Raw genomic sequence first — 19,247 nt, 5'->3', positions numbered from 1 at the left:
TGGTAAGGAGACCCCATGCAGTGAGTGTGCACTGCTGTGCATGGGTGAGCTCCTGGTAGCCTCCTTCAGGACTGCAGGTCTTGCCACGGGTGCATGTGCCTGAGTGTCTGCACACATATCAGCCTGTTTTGTGTGTCTGTGAACACAGTATGGGAGGAGGGGCTGTGCGGAGAGCGGGCTGAGGGGGAGCCAGGATGGGATGGGGGGAGGGGAAACAGGGAGGATAGGGGGTGGGGTGTGGGGTGGTCCTGTGCTGGGCTGGACACAGGGTGGAGGAGGCACTGACTGAGGCACCCTGATGCATCTGGAGGGGCTAAGTTGGAGGAGCTGAGGCCACCTGAATGGAGTGCAGAAGGCCATGGGATACCAGGCAGAGGGGAGGCTGGGCTGAGGCCTGGCACATGAGGGAGTAGGCAGGCTCTGCTAGGTGCTAAGTGAGGAGAGAAGAGGCCCCCAGATGGGGAGGTCAACGAGAAGGTGGCACTGGAAGCTGGAAGGAGCAGGAGAGGGTGCTCTGGGAGCTGATACTTCCAGAAGGAGGGGGCTCTCAGGGCAACCAGTGCTAAGGTTGCAGGACCCTCAGGTGGTCAGGAGGGTGAGGAAGAGGAAGAGCAGTGGGCAGTGAGGGCTGACCTGCTCTCAGCACTGGTGGGTGGGGATTTGAGATCAGAGGTTGCAAGCAGCAGAAGGCTCTAAGCCCTGGTGTACCACTCCTGAAAAGGCCAGAGGGGCTGGGCGAGGGGGTGAGAGGGCAGGGCCTGGGCAGGCCCTGGCACACCTAATGGGGATCCCAAGGTTAGGAGCCCAGGCATGGAAGGGTGGAGCCCCAGGGACAGGCTCATGAGAGGTGATTGTCCAGTGGGGGCAGGATGGGGATGACAAGCTAGCCTGGTGGGGGCAGTTGTAGCAGGACAAAGGCCCTGAGATCAAGGGAGTGTCTGCATCTTTTAGGAAGTGTAGCGACCAGGTAGGGCGCAGAGGTGGGGAGGAGGGAGGAAGGCAGCCCCAAGCCAGGACGGTGTAAGAGGAAAGACCTGGTTATCACGTGGGCTCCCACCTCCGCCCCTCTGGGGTCTCGTCTGGGGTCCCCCGTGGGACGCGGGGCGGGTGGGATCTGTTCCGCCCCCTCATCTAGCTCCGAGCCCCTCCTTCAGAATGCGGGGACCACAGCCCCTTCTCCCCGAGAACGGAGGCGGAGCCGGAAAGGTTCTTGGAAGGAAAGCGCCCACATGAACTGAACCCGTAATTTATCATTTTCCGCGCCACTCGGACCAGAGCCGCCCGGCGCCTTCCCTCTCCGAGCCCGGGACGTCGTGTGACCCCTAGGGCGCCCTCGGGACCTGCTGCTTTAATTCCGGTCTCCCAGGGTCTTGAGACATGAGGGCGCTGGGCCTTTAAGAGAGATCGGGAGGGGCGGGGCCTCCAGGTAGGCGTGGCCCTGTGGGCGGAGTGGGCCCGTTGTGGGCGGGGCTCCAGTGGGCGGGTCCTCTTTGTGGGCGTGGCTTCCTCGGCCCCGGCCAGAGCTTCCAGACCGAGCAGACATGACCTCGCGCAGGTGAGCCTGGCCACCTGGTGGCCCGACGCCACGACCCCACGACATGGGCTTAGAGCTGACGGGCGCAGACAGGGCCGGGAGGGTCTCCCGCTCCTGACCGGTGGCCTCCAGGCCTGACCTTCTGACACTCACCCACCTCCAGAGCCAGGGCCACCGGATACCTGTGTCCCGCGCCAGAGAGGCCTAGCCTCACTCAGGAGGCTGGAAAGGACTCTTTTCGATCAGGGTTACTGGGCCTGGGTGGGGGTCAGAGGTACCCTGACCCTAGGGAACGGATTGTGTCCTTAGGTGGCAGTGGCTGGAGCCTAGCATGGGCAGCATGTGTCAGGTCAGAGGCAGACGCTCCCTCTCTCACTCCCCTGGACTCCTTGCCCTGCTTCAGGCTCCCTTTTGGCCACTAGAGATGTGTTCTGCCTGGCAGGGTATCCCGCCTCCTCCAGGCCTGAAACTGAGGGTATCCTGGAGGCTTCAGTCTCCCCCTCTAGATGTGGCCCCTGCAAAGACAAGTCCCCCTCCACAGGCTCATCTCCCCCACACCCCCCTAAGGCCAGGCTTAGGAGCAAGCTCCTGGGGTGTGTGTGAGAGCCAGCTTCTGGCCTCCATGAAGAGGGAAGGTGGGACGTGTGCAGGAAGGGGCACTTTCTGCCCTTTCTACCAGATCCCAGCTCCCCGAGTGTGTGCACACATGCATGTGAGCTCAGACTCTAGCTGGGCATGGGTGTCAGTGGGGAGCTACTCAGGTGTAAAATGCATGTCACCGCTTCCTGGCACTTGGCACATCCAGAACACCCCTCTGGGGCTTGATGAGGCTGGATGTCATTGGAGGGGGTCACCCTAAGACCCTGAGTGACTCCCTAGATCAGTGAGGGACTGGACAAGGTCTGATCTGTAGGGCCCAAGGCAGTGCCTCAGCTGTGAGGGTCGCAGAATCCTTCCAAGGGTGTGGTGAGCTTGGCACAGTGGCTTCTGGCAGGGTCAAGGGCCCTCTTAGGCTTAGGAATAGTGGAAGTGGGTTGAATCTCTAGGAACTTGTCAGTCCCAGAGCCCTGTGATTCCAAGGTTTAACATCCAGCTGGAGCTCAGGGAGGAGGGCATTTTGGGGTCTGGTTGGAATGACCCGTCTGGCTCCCCTCAGCCTCACTCTTGCTTGTCTCCTAGGCATCTCTGGTGCTCAGAAAAAGCCATATCCATGTCATGTGCATGTGACCCTGGGCCAACCTGGGAAAGCCCCGGGTGGGGCTCTGCCTGCCCCTGCCAACCCTCCCCGCCCAAGCTTGTGATGACCATCTGGACTGTCACTCCTCTGGCCCCTGGGTCCCTGCCCACACCCCTATCAGGCCTGGGCAGGCCCAACCAAATCCTAAGTAAAGCTCATCCCCCCATGCCTGCCCCCACCCTCTGGCCCCTTCCTGTAGCCCTGTGGTTTGTGGGTCAGTGTGCACCTCCATCAGCATCACTCACCCAGGACTCTGGTGCTGTGGGCAGGGCTGGGCATGGTCCTGCCAGAGTGCTGTGGTTTGATGTGTTGATATTGGTGTCTGAGGGAGGAGAGTATAGCTCAGTGGTAGAGTGCCTACCTAGCATGCACGAGGTCCTGGGTTCAATCCCCAGTACCTCCATCAAAAATAAATAAATAAAACCTACCCCCCAATAAAATAAAATAAAAGATATTGGTGCCTGGGAGGAAGCTGGGTCCACAGGAAGAGGAGGGTACAGCTGAACCCGCTCAGGTTCCCTCTCTGTTCAAAGTTGGAGAGGAAAATGTGTCTCTGGTTAATTTGGTCCTACACAGACAGGACAGACCTTGATTGAGTTTCCTCGGAGGAGGGGCTGGGGGACAGGGAGATGGAGAAGGACAGTGACTGTGTTCTGGGGCCCTCAGCCCTGGAATTCCAGCCTGGGACCCTTCTCCACTGGCCTGTGTATCTCCCACCATCACAATGTCTTCCCTACAGGTGTGTCCAGCCCCTGTCCCATGTGTGCATAAGCATGTTGACAGGCTGCTATGCTCACTGGGTCTCCTAGAGTCCCAGGGTTGGAGCTGTGCCATACAGATGGGACACCAAGGCCACAAAGGAAGCTGGACCAGACAGTGGCCAGTGGGTTTAGGCTGATCTCTTAGGTAACCTGGGCTGTCCCTGGGCTCCTGAGCACTGACTGGACTCAGCTGGGCCCAGGCTGTTAGACTTGTGGAGAGCCCAGTATGCCCTGCTCAGCCCACCTGGCTCTCTCCCGGTTCTGCCTGACCCATGTCACCACAGCAGAGCTGAGTCACTGACCTACCACAGAGCAGGGACCCCTTCAGCACAGAAATGGCTCTGAGCCCTGGGCACAGAGGGGGCGTGGAGATTGGAAATGGGGACCTGCAGCCTCCCTACCTCCTTCCACCCCTTCAGCCAGGGGCAGCCAGCTGACCTTCTAGGAACCTGGCTCCTGGTAGTCGGGTATGTGAGAGGGCAGTGGTGTGAGCCGTTGCACCCTCTCTGGACGTCCCACCCCTAGAGATTTCCACCTGATAGACCCAGGGGCAGTTTGCGTGGAGGAGAGAGGGATGAAAAGTAGGAATGAGAGTCCTGGAAAGGACAGACACTGTGCCCTTCACCCCTTGCTGTGGCTTTGATGCTGGTCTCCACCCTCTATCCCTGCCCCCACACTCTGGGCATTGCCCACCTTGGACTGGAGTCTGTGGCTGCTGGGGCCGGGGGAGGGGCACCCGGGCACAGGATGTGGTTCAGCAGAATGGGTGGATGGGCTTGGGGTGGGGGGCGGCCAGAAGCCTTCTTTTTGGTTCTAGTCCCCCCACCCCCACTGCAGTGTCTCAGACAGCACAAGGCTATCACCCTTTTCCTGGTGACCTCACCTGCTCTCCTGTGACTGGACCTGGAGGTCATTCTGTGGCAGCTCCTGCCCCAGGAAGTCTTCCCTGGCAGCCTCACCTGCCAGACCACTCGACCAAAATTGCCCCCAGGTCTGGGTCCTCCTCCTGTAGGAGAGAGCTTGAGACCCCAGGCCCCAAACATGCCCAGGAAGTGCCAGGCTGGTAGTACCCCTACTTCCCCCAGGGAGAGTGTGAGTGGGAGCACTGGGCGGCCCTGGGCACATTGTCTGAGCTTCTGGGCCTCTGTGAACCAATATGTGGACCCTGGGGAGCCACAGAAGTCAGAATGGAGTGTGTCCTCCCCGGGGCTAACGTATAATGGTGACGGCACAGGGGACAGGTGAACACAGAAGCATGTACACGCCTGTCTGCTGTTAACCGGTGCCACATTTGGAAGGTGGAGCAGTGATGCAGCTTGACTGGGAAGGACCTCTCAGGAAACAGGCAGGGAGGGAGTATGAGCCATGGTCACAGGGGTAGGTGGGAAGTGGCCAGATGAGGGGAGAGGTCAGGGAACAGAGATGGAGAACACGGTATTTGCGGTGGTGGTTCTGCCAGGCATGTTGGTGTCTTGAGAGCCACAGAGGGCCACTGGCGAGGTTTAAGTGGCTCTGATCTCCATTTTCTGAGAATCCCTGGGTCTGCCACGGCTCGGCTGTAGGGTCAGAGGTGAGGCCCAGGGACCTGGAATCAGTACTATAGTCCAGGCGAGAGCTGATGGCCGCTGGCCCCAGGGTGCTGGGAGAAGTGTTTGGCTGTGGGGTATTTAGAAGGCAGGGCAAGAGGGTGGCAAGGTTGGGAGGGTGCTGGAGGACTTCCGGGCAGGACCTGAGTGACGGGGAGGTGGTGGCCCCCTTCATGGAGTGAGGACTGTGCAGAAGAACGGGGGCTTGAGGGTGTTATCAGGAGGTTTGAATGTTGCAGATTTTAAGATAGAGATGCTGGTACCTGTCCAGAGATGCTGAGAAGAGTTGTGTCTATGAGTCTGAAGTTCAGGCCCAGGCAGGGCTGGAGTTGAGATGGTGTGTGGATGTGTAGACATGTGTAGGTCACAGGGGAGGGGCTCTGACATTATAGGGCCAGAAAGAAGAGGAGGAGGACGCCAGTCGGATGTGGTGCAAAACCAGGGGAGTGTGCACACTTGAGAACAGCAGAGTGGAGGTCGCACTTCTAGAAGGAGGCATGATCCGCCGTGTCAGATGCTGCTGAGGACTGAGGCCTGACCACCGGCCCCAGGAGGCGGGTGAGAACCTGTGAGCCCCAGTCTCAGTGGGGCTGGGGGGCACCAGGATTCAGGGCTGTGGGGACTCAGGCGAAGACGGGCAGTGCTGACCAACATTCTGTGGTGGTGGAAATGTTTCCACCACTGCGGTCAACAGTCCCCACCAGCTACAGCAGCTTTCAGCAGTGAAACGTGGCCCCTGTGACCAAGACTGGGATTGGGATTCTGCTGAATTGTAATCCATTCACGGGCACACCCCACACAAGCCATAGGCTGCGTACTGGGCAGCGCAGTATAGACTGTGCAGGGGGATGGCTCCTTAGCGGTGTTGGACAGGAGCTGAAGTCAGGGCACAGGAGGCCTGAGAACAGGGTGGAGGGAGGAGGGGAGGGCCCAGAGGGAAGAAAGCGGACAGCTTTTACACAAGAGACGTGATCTGATTCCCATTCCGGAAGGACCTCAGTGGGGCAGCTGTGGGGGCAGAGCAGGGTCCACCCAGGGCACAGCAGCCACCCCACTTGTGCCCAGGTTATGACTGCAAACAGCTGGTCGGGGCCTGGGGACGCAAGGCAGTGGAGTTGGAGTTGGAGGCCTGGTTTCCCTCTGGGTGCAGGACTGGGCAGGACCATCCCCCACACCATGTGTCACTGTGCAGTGAGCCGGGGACACACTTCAACCAGGTGTCCCAAGCTCCTCCTGCAGTGACCCTTGGTGACCCTGGGGGAGATGGTGTTGCCAGTGAAAGGCCAATTACAGCGCCACAGGGTCATGCTGGGGGATTGCAAAGGGGTCCGTGCTCTGAGGGGCTCTGGCACTACCACATGAGTGTGATTGAATCGAGGCCCGGAAACTCCTGCCCTAATAGGGAGATGCACTGAGACAGAAAACACCAGGGCAAAGAAAACAGCAGTTGTACTCTCAGACGTGGGCTCACGTGCAGCCCTGAGCTGTACCCCCATCCCCTTGGGGGCTGTAAAGGACCGTCCCAGGGTGTGGGTGGGGTTGAGTCCTCTTAGCCTGGACGCCTCGCTTGGTCCTCCACCAACACCTGCCTCGGCCTGAATCGGGCCCTGCAGTCCGCAGGACCCGCGGTGATCCTCTGGGCCTCCCTGGCCCAGACCCTCACGCAGCCCAGCCACCAGCCACCAGCCACCAGCCACCTGCTGACCCACCACTCGCCACCCATTCAGTAGTCATTTACTTCTGAATTCAAGCCCAGTTGTTAGCACGCAGGCACTGTTTAGGGCCCTGGGTACACGCTGCACAGTGTCTGCCCTTGTGGGGCTTCAATCTCAAGCAGAAGACATGCGACAAGCCAATAAATACGTAATATATGTCAAAGAGGTGACAAATGCTACGAAGGAAAATAAGGCAGAATAAGCATCGAAGAGTGAGGTGATGGGTCCCCAAGTCACGGGAAGTGGCCGGGAGTGAGGACGGCTGGGGCAGAGGCCCTGGTGTGGGTGAAGGGCTGAGGCTGGCAGGTAGGAAGGGCGAGTGCTGACGGGGTGGGAGGTGGTCGTGGGCCCATGGGCTGTTCTCCTATTCTGGGGGGCTGACCAAGTGACTGACACGATGTGCTAGGGTCCCTCAGGTGGCCAGGACTGGGAGTGGTGGGGCCGAAAGGGTCTGCCCATGGGCTGTGAGGGGAGGGGGACCCTGGGCGTCTCTGGGGCATCCTTGGTGCCTTTGGCTGAGCTGGGCCGGCTGTGGGTGAGGGAGAGGCCAGGCACAGGAGGTTTGAGCCAGAAGGTTTGAGCTGAGGTGCCTGGTGGCGTCCTGTGGGGGTGCTGGAGGGGCCCTGTCCTGCCCACCTGCCACTGTGGGAGATTTCCACTCATCTGTGTCCCTGAGACCCCACAGCCCCACCTCCTTCCCTGTGGGCCTCAGACCCCGTGGGCACAGCCCAAAGGAGGCAGTGAGCGCAGGGTGGCAGCACGGGCATAGGGGGTGTCTGCTGCTGCGGCCAGGATGAAGAGTGGGTGTGGCCGGCACTGCCCAGCACCGCCCGCCCTCGGGGGCACCAGCTTGCCGTCCTCATTCCAGGTGGTTTCACCCCCGCATCAGCGGAGTTGAGGCGGAGAAGCTGCTCCTGTCCAGGGGCCAGCACGGGAGCTTCCTGGCAAGACCCAGCAAGAGCTGCCCAGGGGGCTTCACCCTGTCAGTCAGGTGGGTGAGTGCTGCAGCCAGGTGTGAACCAGCCTGAGACCCCAGGAGACCTCAAGGGGTCCGCACACCCGAAGCTGAGAACACAGCTGGGGATCCGGCTCCCCAGTCCTCCCGGGGTGGGGGCCCCTGCTGGGGGCTAGACACATGAGATTTTGGTTCTGTGGGACGAATGGTATTCCTGGCCAGGTGGCCTCCAGGAAGGAGGGAACCACTTAGAAAGGCCTTCGGGGAGGGCTCCATGAGTGGAGCATCGGCAGGACACCCCCTCCCCAGCTCTCTAAGGGGCCTCAGTGCTCCCATCTCCTGGGGTTGTTGCCCACTGCCGCCCACTGTGGGTCTGGCCAGAGCCCATGAAGGGTCCACTGTGTGGGGGAGGGTGAGCAGGAGGGGCCACGACCAGCAGAGTGGACAGCCAGGCCCATGTCCACCCTGTGGTCTAGGGAGGGGGGCTTCCAAAAGGGCTCAGATTTTTCCAGATTTCTGCTAACACTGAGGCAGCAGGTGGGACTGAGGTCAGCCCTCAGGATGGATCCCCCACCCTGGAGAGACAGATGCTCCTCCCCGGGGCTTCCCAGGCCGCACTGTGACACATGGGGGAAGCAGTCTTGAGGGACAGTCCCCCATCATCGGGAGCCCCTGGACAGGTGGTCTGGGCTGAGGCAGAGCCTGCCATGAGGGGCTGCCCTAGCCTTGGCCTCCGGGCCAAGGGAGAGTCAGGCCTGGAGTTGGCAAGCCCAGTCTTGGCTGCCCCACGGCAGTGGGAGTGGGGTGCCCACCACCCAGGGTGGGGCCTGGACACTGGCTGGACACAGAGCTGTAGTGGAGGGGTCTGGCCTTGGCTATGGCTGTTCCTGGCAAGGGGACGTCAGAGACCGTGACCTCAGGGCGGGAAAATCCCAGCTACTGTTCTAGAAGCTGAGGGTGGCCATGGGAAGGAGGGTGGTGGGCGGGACAGGGCTGCCGATGGTGGCTGGTGCACCGGCCCTTCCAGGCGCCACGATGAGGTGACCCACATCAAGGTTCAGAGCACCGGCGACTACTACGACCTGTACGGAGGGGAGAAGTTTGCAACGCTGGCCGAGCTGGTGCAGCACTACACAGGCCAGAGTTGGGGGCTGCTCCGGGAGCGCGGCGGGGCCCCTGTCGAGCTCCGGCACCCACTGGCCTGCCAGGACCCCACGTCAGAACGGTGAGCAACTGGGTCTGTGTCTGGCCCGGCCCCTGTGTCTGTCTGCACACGTGTGCATTCGAGTATCCGAGGGAACAGATGGCCTCTGGGCGTCCTCTGCCCCCCAGGGCTCAGGGTCCGTCCTGGGCACAGCAAAGGTGAGGGAGTGTCCTGCACCCCCTCCCCTGGAGTTCTGGGGGCCTCATTTCTTCCAGGTCCCAGGCTCCGGCCATAGGCGTAGTTCTGCAGCCGATCTCACCCCTGCCCTCCTAGCTGGTGACCTGGTGAGCGATTCCTCCAGCTCTGGGTTCCCATCCTCTCTGCGGAGGCCTGAGAGCTGCATCTACCAAGGAAGCAGGTGGAGCTGGTCTGTGGAGACCAACTGCCCCTCCTTACTGAGGACCAGGCTGCCACCTGGTGGTCACTCTGGGGCCCTGCAGGGCCCACTTGTCCTGCCTCCTGCCGGTTTCTAGGTAGGGCAGGGCCGACTGAGGCTGGCTTGGGCCCCCGACGCCTAGGGCCCTTATAGTGAAGAGGTATCTCTTTGCCTTCCTCAGTCATCTCTCACTGTGCAGTGATGAGAACACGACCAACCCTTATAACCTGGCCATTTGCTTCACCCCTACACTGATGCTTGTTCTAGAAACACGGGTCAAGTGTCCTGCCAGGCTCACACAAATGAGATTGTCCAAACCATCATCATCATCCACCACGAGACTATTTTCCCAGAAGCTTAAGAGCTGGATGGCCTGTTTATGAGACATGTGCGGCTGGGGATGACTGTTGTGACAGCCTGCATCTCTCGTGGTGTCTGTGTCTCAAAGCCTTTGGCTACGTATAGGTCTGGGCCCCTGACCTGGCCAGGCGGGGCCCCCAGCCTCACCTGTGCCACCCTGGGCCAGGTGGTACCACGGGCACCTGTCTGGCAAGGAGGCTGAGAAGCTGCTGATGGAGAAGGGACATCTAGGCAGTTTCCTGGTTCGAGAGAGTCAGAGCAAACCTGGGGACTTTGTGCTATCAGTACTCACACAGCATCTGGACAAGGCGGACCGCCAGCCACAGGTCACCCACATCATGATCCACTTCCAGGTGGGAGGTGGCAGCTGAGGTGGGGTGTGACTCAGGGGAGGGGGCAGCAGCCAGGCCCCTCACTGCTGCCCCCACAGCCAGATGGGAAGTACGACGTGGGAGGAGGGGAGCAGTTTGACACCCTGGGAGATCTGGTGGAATGCTACAAGAAGAACCCCATGGTGGAGAGTTCGGGGGCCGTGGTTCACCTCAAGCAGGTATGCCCCCAGGCATTTGATCCTTGGGGTCCAGAGTGTGCTTCTCCTCCGGGGTGGGGGAGGCCAAGAGATGCTGGCACAGCCTCACCCAGGCAAAAGGGCACCAGGCAGTGCTGGGACGCTGTCGCTGAGGGGAAGGATACAGGGGACAGGGCACTGTGGGGTCTTCTGGACCCTGCTAAGCTTGGACACGGGTCCCTCCCTGCCAGCCCCTCAAGGCCACGAGAATCAGCGCTGCAAACATTGAGAGCCGTGTGCAGGAGCTCAGCAAGGCCACCGATGCCAGCGGGAAGGCTAAGCAGGGCTTCTGGGAGGAGTTCGAGGTGCCTGCCTGCTGCTCATTGCCCCCTCTCAGACTCCCATCCTCTGGGGCTGTGGCAAGGGCCAGCAGAGGAGTGCGGGTCAGGGGGCGTGGGGTGGGTGTTGAGGGCTCTGGGAAAGGGTCAAGGCTCCAGGCTGAAGCCCCGTCTCCCCACCCCCAGATGCTACAGCAGCAGGAATGCCGGCTCCTGTATCCCCGGAAGGAGGGACAGCGGCTGGAGAACAAGCCCAAGAACCGATACAAGAACATCCTTCCCTGTGAGGGCCAGGGGCAGGGGCCATGGGGGCCAGGGCTCCACCCACCACATTCGGGGGCCCATCTGGCAGAGGGTCCTTCGTGGGTGGAGGCAGGGTCATTTCCCACCACTGGTGTGATGCCCCCTCTTGCCCCTTCATCTCTCGTCTCTGCTTACCACGGGTCAGTGGGCAAGGAGGCAGGTGGGGTCCTCAGGTGTCCCCTTTCTGCTGGAGACCTGAGTGGCATCTTCCCCTTCCCAGTTGATACCACCCGAGTCATCCTGCGTGATGTGGATGACAGTGTGCCTGGAGCTGACTACATCAACGCCAACTACATCAGGGTGGATGTGAGTGAGGTGTGGTTGGCCAGCTGCACACGTGGCCCTGCATGGATCAAATGTGGCATCTGGGGCCATGTCTGGCCACATAACAGTCACCTTCTCCCCCTATTATGAGCCTGGAGCTCCTGCTGGCCCCCAGTGATCTGGGGACTTTGGCACAACAGTAGATATTCAGGGGGAGGGGTGCAGCAGTCCCCAAGGGGTCCTCAGAGGGGTCCTCTGAGCCTGTGCAACTAAATATTGGTCCTGACCCCTCCTTAGCCTAGGGTGGGGCAGACTGTGTGTGTGAGCCACCTGGGCTACTTTGCATGTCATTGCATCACCTTGCACTTGGCCTCTGGCACTTTAATTCCTGGAAACAGCAGGCAGCTGACCCCACCTCCTTTCAGAGCGACCCAGAAGAGAAGCCAGGCCATGGACTGGGCAAGGTGTACATCGCCACTCAGGGCTGTCTGCAGACCACGGTGGCTGCCTTCTGGGCCATGGTGTACCAGGAGAACACACGTGTCATTGTCATGACCACCAGGGAGGTGGAGCGAGGCCGGGTAGGGGCTCAGCCTCATGTCCCCCCCTCCTCCCACCCCCACCCCTTGTGTAGGGAGCAGGGAGGGCCCTGGAGAGACCCGCATATGCCCCACAGGGCTGAGGGGCAAGGATGCTGGTGGTCTTCCAGCACGGCTGATGCAATGCACCCACTCCCCCAGAACAAGTGTTTCCGATACTGGCCAGAGCTGCATGGCAGCCAAGACTATGGCCGCCTGCGCGTGTGCAATGCGGCTGAGTACCAGGCCCAGGGCTACTGTGTGCGGGAGCTGCAGGTGTGGCGGCCAGACCAGGTGAGCCTGGAGGGCACAGGAGGTGTGGGGCCAGAGTCAGAGTGGTCAGGAAGTCCCCAGGTCTGCACTGGGGTGAGGAGGCCCTATGCTGGCCCTGCCTCCACCCAACCCTGCTGGCCCTGGTGGCTTCCATAGCCCTCAACCCAGTGGGCACAGTCCTGGCCTGGGCTCTCCTGGACAGTGTTCCCAGATGGGCACGTTCTCAACCCCAGTTGCCTGGCTCCAGAGTGGCCTCACACCCACATTGGCCTCTCCCTCTGGTCTTTCCCTGGACCATCTCAGCACCTGTGGCCTCCTTTATATGCCAGTGGTGCCTATTTCTACCCCAGGCACAGATCCCTCCGCACTAGTCCCCTGTGTAACCACCTAGGGGGGCGTCCTGCATGCTCTCTTCATTTGGCCCTTCCCAAATAGAACTCAGAGTCCAGAAACCTGCTCCCTCCTGTGGATGATCTGTCTTCCCTTCCCCAGGCACCTAAGTCACCTGGGGCTACCTGGGCCTGATGGCCCATCTTTTCCTACCACTCCCTCCTGCTCAGTCTGGGCCCGGCTGGTCACTCCTTGGGAAACCCCGCTAAGCCACAGCCTGCCTCCCTCCAGTCCCTCTTCGTTCCCTGCGCCTCTCCCACCCCGAGGGTCACAGAAGCAACACTGAGGCCCGGCCAGTCTGGGACCCTCCCAGACCAGCCAGGCTGAAGCTCACCATCCTGCCCTGCCTAGGAGAGGTCGGCGCGCACAGTGAAGCACTATCAGTACTTCAGCTGGCCGGACCACGGGGTCCCGGCCGAGCCCGCGGGAGTCCTCGGCTTCCTAGACGAGGTGAACCGGGCCCAGAGCAGCGTGCCGGGGGCCGGACCTATGGTGGTGCACTGCAGGTGCGATCGGGACGGGGAGGGGCGGGGCCAGCGGCTCAGGTGCGACCAGGAAAGGTGCCCGCGGCTTTGTCCTGTCAGCTGGTCACAGGCTTCCTGGTCTGTCCCCACAGCGCGGGCATCGGACGCACTGGCACCATCATTGTGATTGACATCCTGGTGGACTTCATTCGCAAGCAGGGTGAGCCGCCCCTAGCTGGCCCGTCCACTTCATCTCGCCCTCCCACCCCTCCCTACCGGCCCCGCCCCGCCCTGAGCGCGCTCGTCCCCAGGGCTGGACTGCGACATTGACGTCCCCAAGACGATCCAGCTGGTGCGGCGACAGCGCTCGGGGATGGTGCAGACCGAGGCGCAGTACAAGTTCGTGTACCTAGCGCTGCGGCGGTACATCCAGGGCGAGCAGCTGCGCCTGAGCGAGCAGACTGCGGCGGGGCCGGGCCGGGGCGGCGCCTGCGCGGGCATCACCGTGGTGACCAGTGGGCCCGCCCCTCAGCGCGAGCGGCCGGAGGAGCGCGACTCCCTGAGTGTGGGCGCCTCGCCCGCTGACCCTGGCTGTAGCCCCGGGCCCGCGCCGTCCCAGGCGCCGGCGGCGTGAGTACGGCGTAGGGGACCGGAGCGGGCAGTGACCCGGCCGGGAGCAGGGAGGCCTCGGGGGCGGGCCCCTGCTTGGGGGCGTGGCCAGGGCGAGGGGGCGTGGCCTCGCGTGGGCCCCCGCGGAACTCGGTCTCCTCTCGCAGGACACCAGAGGCCTCTGGCCGCGTGTGCGAGAACCTGCAGGGCCTCGGGAGATGAGGGCCCCGCGTGCCCACGCCCCGAGTGAGGTTGGAACCGCGAGGAGGCAGCGCCCAGCCAGGCCGGCCCCCTCATTCCTCGAAAGGGCTGTGTTTAGGACAGTGCAGACTGGAGCTCATCCTGGAGCGCGGGGGAAGGGGTCCCGGGTCTGCCGCTCAGACCCTCCCTGACCAGGCCTGCACGCCCAGAAATGGGAAGGGCGGTCGATTGATCCGGTGTCACTGCCTCTCCTGGGGGTCCCAGGGGAAGGTGGAGGAGGGGCGGCAGGGCTGCGGTTTGTCTCTGCGTGGGAGGCCACCAGTGACAACCTGCACGGCTCGCCGAGCACGTGTGACCTTGTGTGTGCCAAGTGTTTGAGTGCCAGCCTGTATGTGGGACCTGAGTGGCCGGCAAGTGAGTACCAACGTGTCCTGGACCTGTGTCACCAGCGTTTGTGCCCAGCTCCCCTACATCCGGGGCACCCCCCTCACCCATCCCTTAGGAGCTGCTTCTCAGCCCTGCCCAGAGCAGTGGTCTGGGGTGTGGCCCAGGCAGTGGCTCAATTCCTGACTTGACCAGATGTAGCCCAGACCATCACACTGAGGTCACGTGTGGATAAATGCTTGTTGAATGAGGCAGTATATGATCTGCTCATGTGACGCCCGTGTGACGAGGGCAAAGCTCCCTGTGTGCATGACTGGTGTGTGATGCTGTGATGTCACTGGCATGTGGCCTGTGGTCCCACCCCCGACACGGATGGCCCTGTGTCTTTGTGGTATCCTCAGTAAAATGCCTTGTTCTCAGTTCTGTGTCCTTGTAGGGGCCTGGGGCAAGGGTACATGTGAGTCCCCACAGCTCGGCCGAGCTTCCCCAGGGTATCCCTGTGCCCTCTCCCCACCCCAGCCAGAGGCCCAGCTGGGTGGAGCAGGAAGTCCTGGGTTTTGGGGTGAAGGATGAGAAGGCTAAGACCTGCGCGAGCCAGACCAGCCTGGCCTCTCTTCACCATGCCAACCTGGTGGTGCAGGATTCCTGAGGCCGATAGCAGAACCAGGTGGGGTTCGGGGTGGGGGTTGGCAGGACTCCCGCCCATCCCTCGAGACACTGCTGCTTCACCAGCCAGACCTGGCCCAGGGAGGGTCTGCCAGAGGGCCCTGAGGTCTGTGGATCCAGGACACGCTGGTTTTAGCAACCTCTGGGATGACTTCTGGGGAGTGCAGCCTGGTGTGACCACGGTGGGGGATGGGGAGGAGGACTCTGGATGAGGCCAAGGCCCTACACCAGTCCTACCCGCTCCAGGTGCTCTGGACCCTCCCTATCTCCCTGGGGGAGCCTCCCAGCCCTGGGGGCCAACCAAGTCCAGAACTGCTCCAGCCCGTCCACAGCCCAGAGAGGACAGGAGTTGGACCCCCTAGAACCTGAGGCCACCCACCTAGGGGCTGCTAGGAGTCCAGGCCAGTGCAGGTATCCTCTGTACTGAGGGTCTTTGCAGCAGGGGAAGACTGAGCTTTTCTGGAGGAAAGGGTTTAGTGGTACAGGAAGGAGGACACACAGCCTGAAGACCTCTTACCAACTGCGGGTACAAAATAATTTATTTAAAAATGTACAGTTCAGCAGGTGGGATGAGCACTGAGGGACTGGGCTCCCTGCCACTTCCCTCTGTCCCCTTGGTCACCCAAGGAAGGGGCCAGCCCTGCCTGGGGAAGGACTCTGGGGAGGGAGCCATGGGTGAAATGTGCAAATGAAATAAGGATGGCAAGTCCTCTCCCTTTTCAGCAAAGGGGCTGTGCCTGCAGACGATTCAGTGTACAGGGAGGGGCCCCGCCACGCTGCTGCTCCTGGGCCTCAGTGTCCCCACCTGCAAAATGGGAGTTATGGGGGTGGCCTCTGGGGTCCCTAGGAATCTATGATTCTTGGAAGCTCAGGGGAACTTTTTGTCCACCCCATAGGACCAGGCCCCAGAGAGTCAGGGGCAGGTGAGCCAAATGGGGTGTGGGTGCCTCAGAGATACTGGGGCTCCTCTGGGATCCCAGGGTTGGACCCCAGACAGCTGCTACATCCCATGACCCCAGCTGTGGGCTGGGCAGCCACACCTGGAGCTGGGGTGGCGGTGATGACCCTAGTTGTCAGCCAGGGACCCAAGCGAGAAGGTGGTGGCGGCAGCAGTGGCGGTGGTGGCAGCCTGGGGTCGGGGGAGGCAGCGAAGGTTCCCGGTCTTGAGAGCGCATCTCACGGGCCAGAGCACCACACAGAAGAGCACAAGCAGCAGCGCTGTGATGAGCGCCACGCGCCTCCAGTCCCCGCAGCGCGCCCAGCAGCGGGCCAGGCGGCCCCGATGGTGGGCAGAGCCCGGGGCAGGTGAGGGTACGGCGGGTTCAGCGGGCTTGCTCAGGCCCACGTCCACGCACACGAAGCTGGGCGCTGCCAGGCCAGATGCGGAGGGCGGCGGGCGGCAGCAGAGCTTGGTGCCCTCGAGCCACACGGGCTCCTCCCGCCGCAGGTGCGCCGGCATCCTGGCCTGCAGCTGGCGGCTGGTGCGCAGCGCAGGGGCCCCGGCAGCAGGCACAGCTGTGGGCTGTCGGCAGAACGGGCAGGGCACAGCCTCGCTGCCAGGCCCGCCTGTGGGCTGCGCAGCCGTCAGCCGTGCCAGGCATTCCAGGCAGAAGACGTGGGTGCAGGAGAGCTCTTTGGGCGTCTTAAAGATGTTGTCATAGCCCGAGAAGCAGATGGAGCACTCCAGAGGAGAGGCCACCTTCTCTGAGCCAGGGGTGCCGGGGGACCTGGGGCTGCCAGCCGAGGCAGGGGACCTGGGCACTGCGGCTCTGGGGCTGCTCCTGCCAGAAGGCGGCATGGCCATATGCCACACCTGTGGGCCTGATGACATGGTTCCAGGCTGTGGGACAACAGAGACCACTGTGAGTGACCTCGACTGCCCCTTTCCTGCAAGGTCAGTCTGTTGCTCTCCCTCTGTCCCTCTCTATTGCACTGGTCCCAAAGGTCCCTGTAAGGACACTGCCCACCCTGTGGGCACCTCCACAAAGTCCTGCCTGTCCCTGGCTTAAGGTCTTTCTGCTCAAGTTGTAACCCTGACCTCCCCACTTCCTCACATGCTGAGTCAGGTGTGAGCATCCTGGGGGTGTCCCAGCCTGGCCAGCCTAGAGCGGGTCTGAGGATGGAGGCCATGTGCTCACTGCCTATCTGGCCATGCCACTGGGCAGAAATAAAGGTGATGACAACAGTCCACCACAGGTACTATTTACTTCTGGGCTCTGCCAGGCTGGTGTGATACACACGCAGAAAAGGTAGCCGGGGACGGGGGTGGCAACAGCCAGAGGGGCCTGGGCTCTCACAGGAGGGGTGTGGCCCTGGGTCAGGTGAAGTGGGTTTGAACACGGATCCCAGTGGTCAGCTAATGTGGTTGGTGCACACCAAGTCCGTGGGCAGCTGTGTGAGGGTGGGCACCAGGCCTGGCTGGGTAGGGGAGGTGTTAAGACTCTGGATCTGGGAACTGGCTGGAGCTGGTCAGGCTGCGGGAGATGGGAAGGGCCTGAGCAGGGATGGTGGCCACGGCCTGAGGAGGGGGTTTGCCTCACAGCCACAGCCCGAACCTGCAGGGCAAGCTTGTCTGGCTGGTGAGGAGGGCTTGGTGCCGGCCCTCAGGGCCTGGAAATGCCCTGCAGCGAGGGAGTGGTAGGTGGACAAGCCCCAGCCCTCCTCTCTAGGCTGGCCTACCACCCCGAGGGTCACACCAGCCACAGCTGCCGTCTAGGAGGTGGTGGGCTGTCCTCTTTCCTACCGACTCCCCTCTCCATGGGAAACCCGGCCTCCATCTCCCTGGTGAAGCTCAGGCGACCTGCCTGCTGCCTGTCCACTGGGCCCAGGTCTCCACCCCAGGCAGCCACGTGGGTCCTGACTTGCCCATCACCTTCTTGGAGGACAGAGGCGGCCAGGGCCTTTGGGACAACCCAAAGGGGCCATGTGACGTCATGGAGCCAAGGAGGCTCCCCCAGAGGGGACCTGACCCTGAGCTGCTGGTCAGTCCAGGGGAGCTGGCAGGATGACTTCGAAGTGGCGTGCCATTAAGGCTCAGGTGTTGCTGCCTACTCACGGTGAACACTGTGAGTCACGATGACATCACTGTGATGTTTTGAGTGCCCCTGGCATTGCAGCATGAGATGTCACCACAACATGGTGGCAGTAGTTGCCGCAGGCCAGGTGACAGCCTCAGCAAGGTCTGGGGGGACCTCGGGCTGCCCTCCCCTAGCCAGCGCACGCCACATAACCAGTTCCTTGGCACTGAGGCCCCACCTGTCCAGGGAGGTATCCCACCCTGAGCCTGTACAGATGAGAAGTAGTGTCAGCTGAGCTGGCCTTACCTGGTCGCTGGGGTCAGCGGGGCCCGGGCATGGCCCTCTTGGCTGGCTCTGCCAGGCTGAGGCCCCGAGCCCTCCCGTCACAGCAGTGCTGGCTCCCTCTCCTCCGGGGCGGGCTGGCCTGAGCTCTAGCTGGCAGGTGTTCCTCTCCAGGGCTGGCCGTCACCAGCGGTGCGGGGCAGGTGGAGCACAGGGGAATGGGTGTGCCCTTGCAGGTGTGGAGCGCTGTCTGAGGCAGGTGTGAGTCCTCTGGGCGTGGGCTCCTGGCAGGTGTATTTATATACTCGCTTGGGATCTTGCTGGCCGGGGCGCGGCCTGGGGCCTCTGGGATTGGCTGGCCTTCTGTCCTCTCCCTGGCAGGCTGAGTGGCCGAGGGCGGAGTCAGAAGTGAGAGATCAGAGTCTGGGGTGGGGCTGGGGGTCAGTGTAGGCCTCTGCAGTCTGGGCAGGTCTGGGGTGCAGCTGGATGCCTTAATAAAACCTCTCCCCTACCTCTATGGACCCTGAGATACTTGAGCAGCCCCTCCAGAAAGAAATCTGCTCACCAACCCTGTCCAAGGTGGTGGCACCTAGCTCCTGGGTGAGCCTTCCAGAGGGTCCCTGCAAAGAGCCTCCCCACTCCCTATTCAGCTCAGCTTGTCCTCCCCGCCCACCTGTGATCTCACTGATGCCCCATCACCCCCAGCAGCCCCGTCCTGCCCCATCTCATCCATATGGCTTCTCATAAGCACAGCCCCCAAAACTTGGGCTTCTGCCGCCCCCACCCACCCCTCCCCACCTGCAGCCTTCGGGGGCCAGGAGGGCACTCCCTGCTCTGGGTCCAGGGTATAGGGTGAGAGGTCAGGGCTGGGAGCACCCGAGGGGTGAGTCAGGGACCAGCCTGGCTACAAAAACTTGTTTTAGGTGAGTGCCTGGTGGCAGCACCCTCAGTTACACACGTAGGGCAGAGACTCCAAGGAAGCCCCATCCTGCCAGGGGATCCGGAAATCTTCCTGGGGATAGGGGAGCAGTTCCAGCCAGTCAGCCTGGGGTCCTAGCAGACCACAGGGCCAATCTATGCAGAAGCCAGGCTAGGGGCTGGTGAGGGCATGAGGACTGAGGGTGGGGGCCAGGATGGAGGATGTGGGGCCTGTACTGGAAGGGCTAGGGTCTGGCCAGTGGCCTGGACTGTGACTCCTCACTGCCACCCTGTTCCTGAGATGGGACCCCAATCACGAGGCTG

General features: G+C 62.0%; 2 protein-coding genes across 3 annotated transcripts; one reads left to right on the top strand and one right to left on the bottom strand.

The window, feature by feature from the left end:
* Positions 1 to 817: 817 nt before the first annotated feature.
* On the top strand, positions 818 to 14,459 carry LOC105071204 (tyrosine-protein phosphatase non-receptor type 11). 2 transcript variants are annotated; one of them, XM_074377765.1, is made up of 14 exons: positions 819 to 1,555; positions 7,702 to 7,824; positions 8,816 to 9,013; positions 9,895 to 10,081; positions 10,159 to 10,278; positions 10,488 to 10,601; positions 10,761 to 10,857; positions 11,098 to 11,183; positions 11,567 to 11,722; positions 11,882 to 12,013; positions 12,734 to 12,888; positions 12,999 to 13,066; positions 13,158 to 13,476; positions 13,623 to 14,459. In XM_074377765.1, the coding sequence occupies exons 1-14, from the start codon at positions 1,542 to 1,544 to the stop codon at positions 13,675 to 13,677; spliced, it is 1,824 nt and encodes a 607-aa protein (XP_074233866.1). In that variant the 5' UTR covers positions 819 to 1,541; the 3' UTR covers positions 13,678 to 14,459. The 2 variants fall into 2 exon arrangements, with proteins under 2 accessions (XP_074233867.1, XP_074233866.1); XM_074377766.1 differs by lacking the exon at positions 10,488 to 10,601 and having other exon boundaries at positions 818 to 1,555.
* Positions 14,460 to 15,219: 760 nt separating this feature from the next.
* Positions 15,220 to 18,729, bottom strand: RNF223 (ring finger protein 223). The gene is made up of 2 exons (XM_045518649.2): positions 18,030 to 18,729; positions 15,220 to 16,546 (listed from the first exon to the last, which is right to left on the bottom strand). Exon 2 carries the CDS (start codon positions 16,535 to 16,537, stop codon positions 15,773 to 15,775), a length of 765 nt encoding a protein of 254 aa, XP_045374605.2. The 5' UTR covers positions 16,538 to 16,546; positions 18,030 to 18,729; the 3' UTR covers positions 15,220 to 15,772.
* Positions 18,730 to 19,247: the final 518 nt, after the last annotated feature.

Source organism: Camelus bactrianus, chromosome 13 (assembly GCF_048773025.1).
Source record: "Camelus bactrianus isolate YW-2024 breed Bactrian camel chromosome 13, ASM4877302v1, whole genome shotgun sequence".
Taxonomy (NCBI): Eukaryota; Metazoa; Chordata; class Mammalia; order Artiodactyla; family Camelidae; genus Camelus; species Camelus bactrianus.
This window is presented reverse-complemented; position numbering and strand designations above follow the sequence as displayed.

Excerpts from the sequence above, each read along its gene's own strand:
- LOC105071204 (XM_074377765.1), top strand. Across the intron at positions 12,889-12,998 it reads CCTATGGTGGTGCACTGCAG|CGCGGGCATCGGACGCACTG; the intron begins GTGCGATCGGGA and ends CTGTCCCCACAG. Across the intron at positions 13,067-13,157 it reads GGACTTCATTCGCAAGCAGG|GGCTGGACTGCGACATTGAC; the intron begins GTGAGCCGCCCC and ends GCTCGTCCCCAG.
- RNF223 (XM_045518649.2), bottom strand. The coding sequence starts at position 16,537 with ATGTCATCAGGCCCACAGGTGTGGCATATGGCCATGCCGCCTTCTGGC.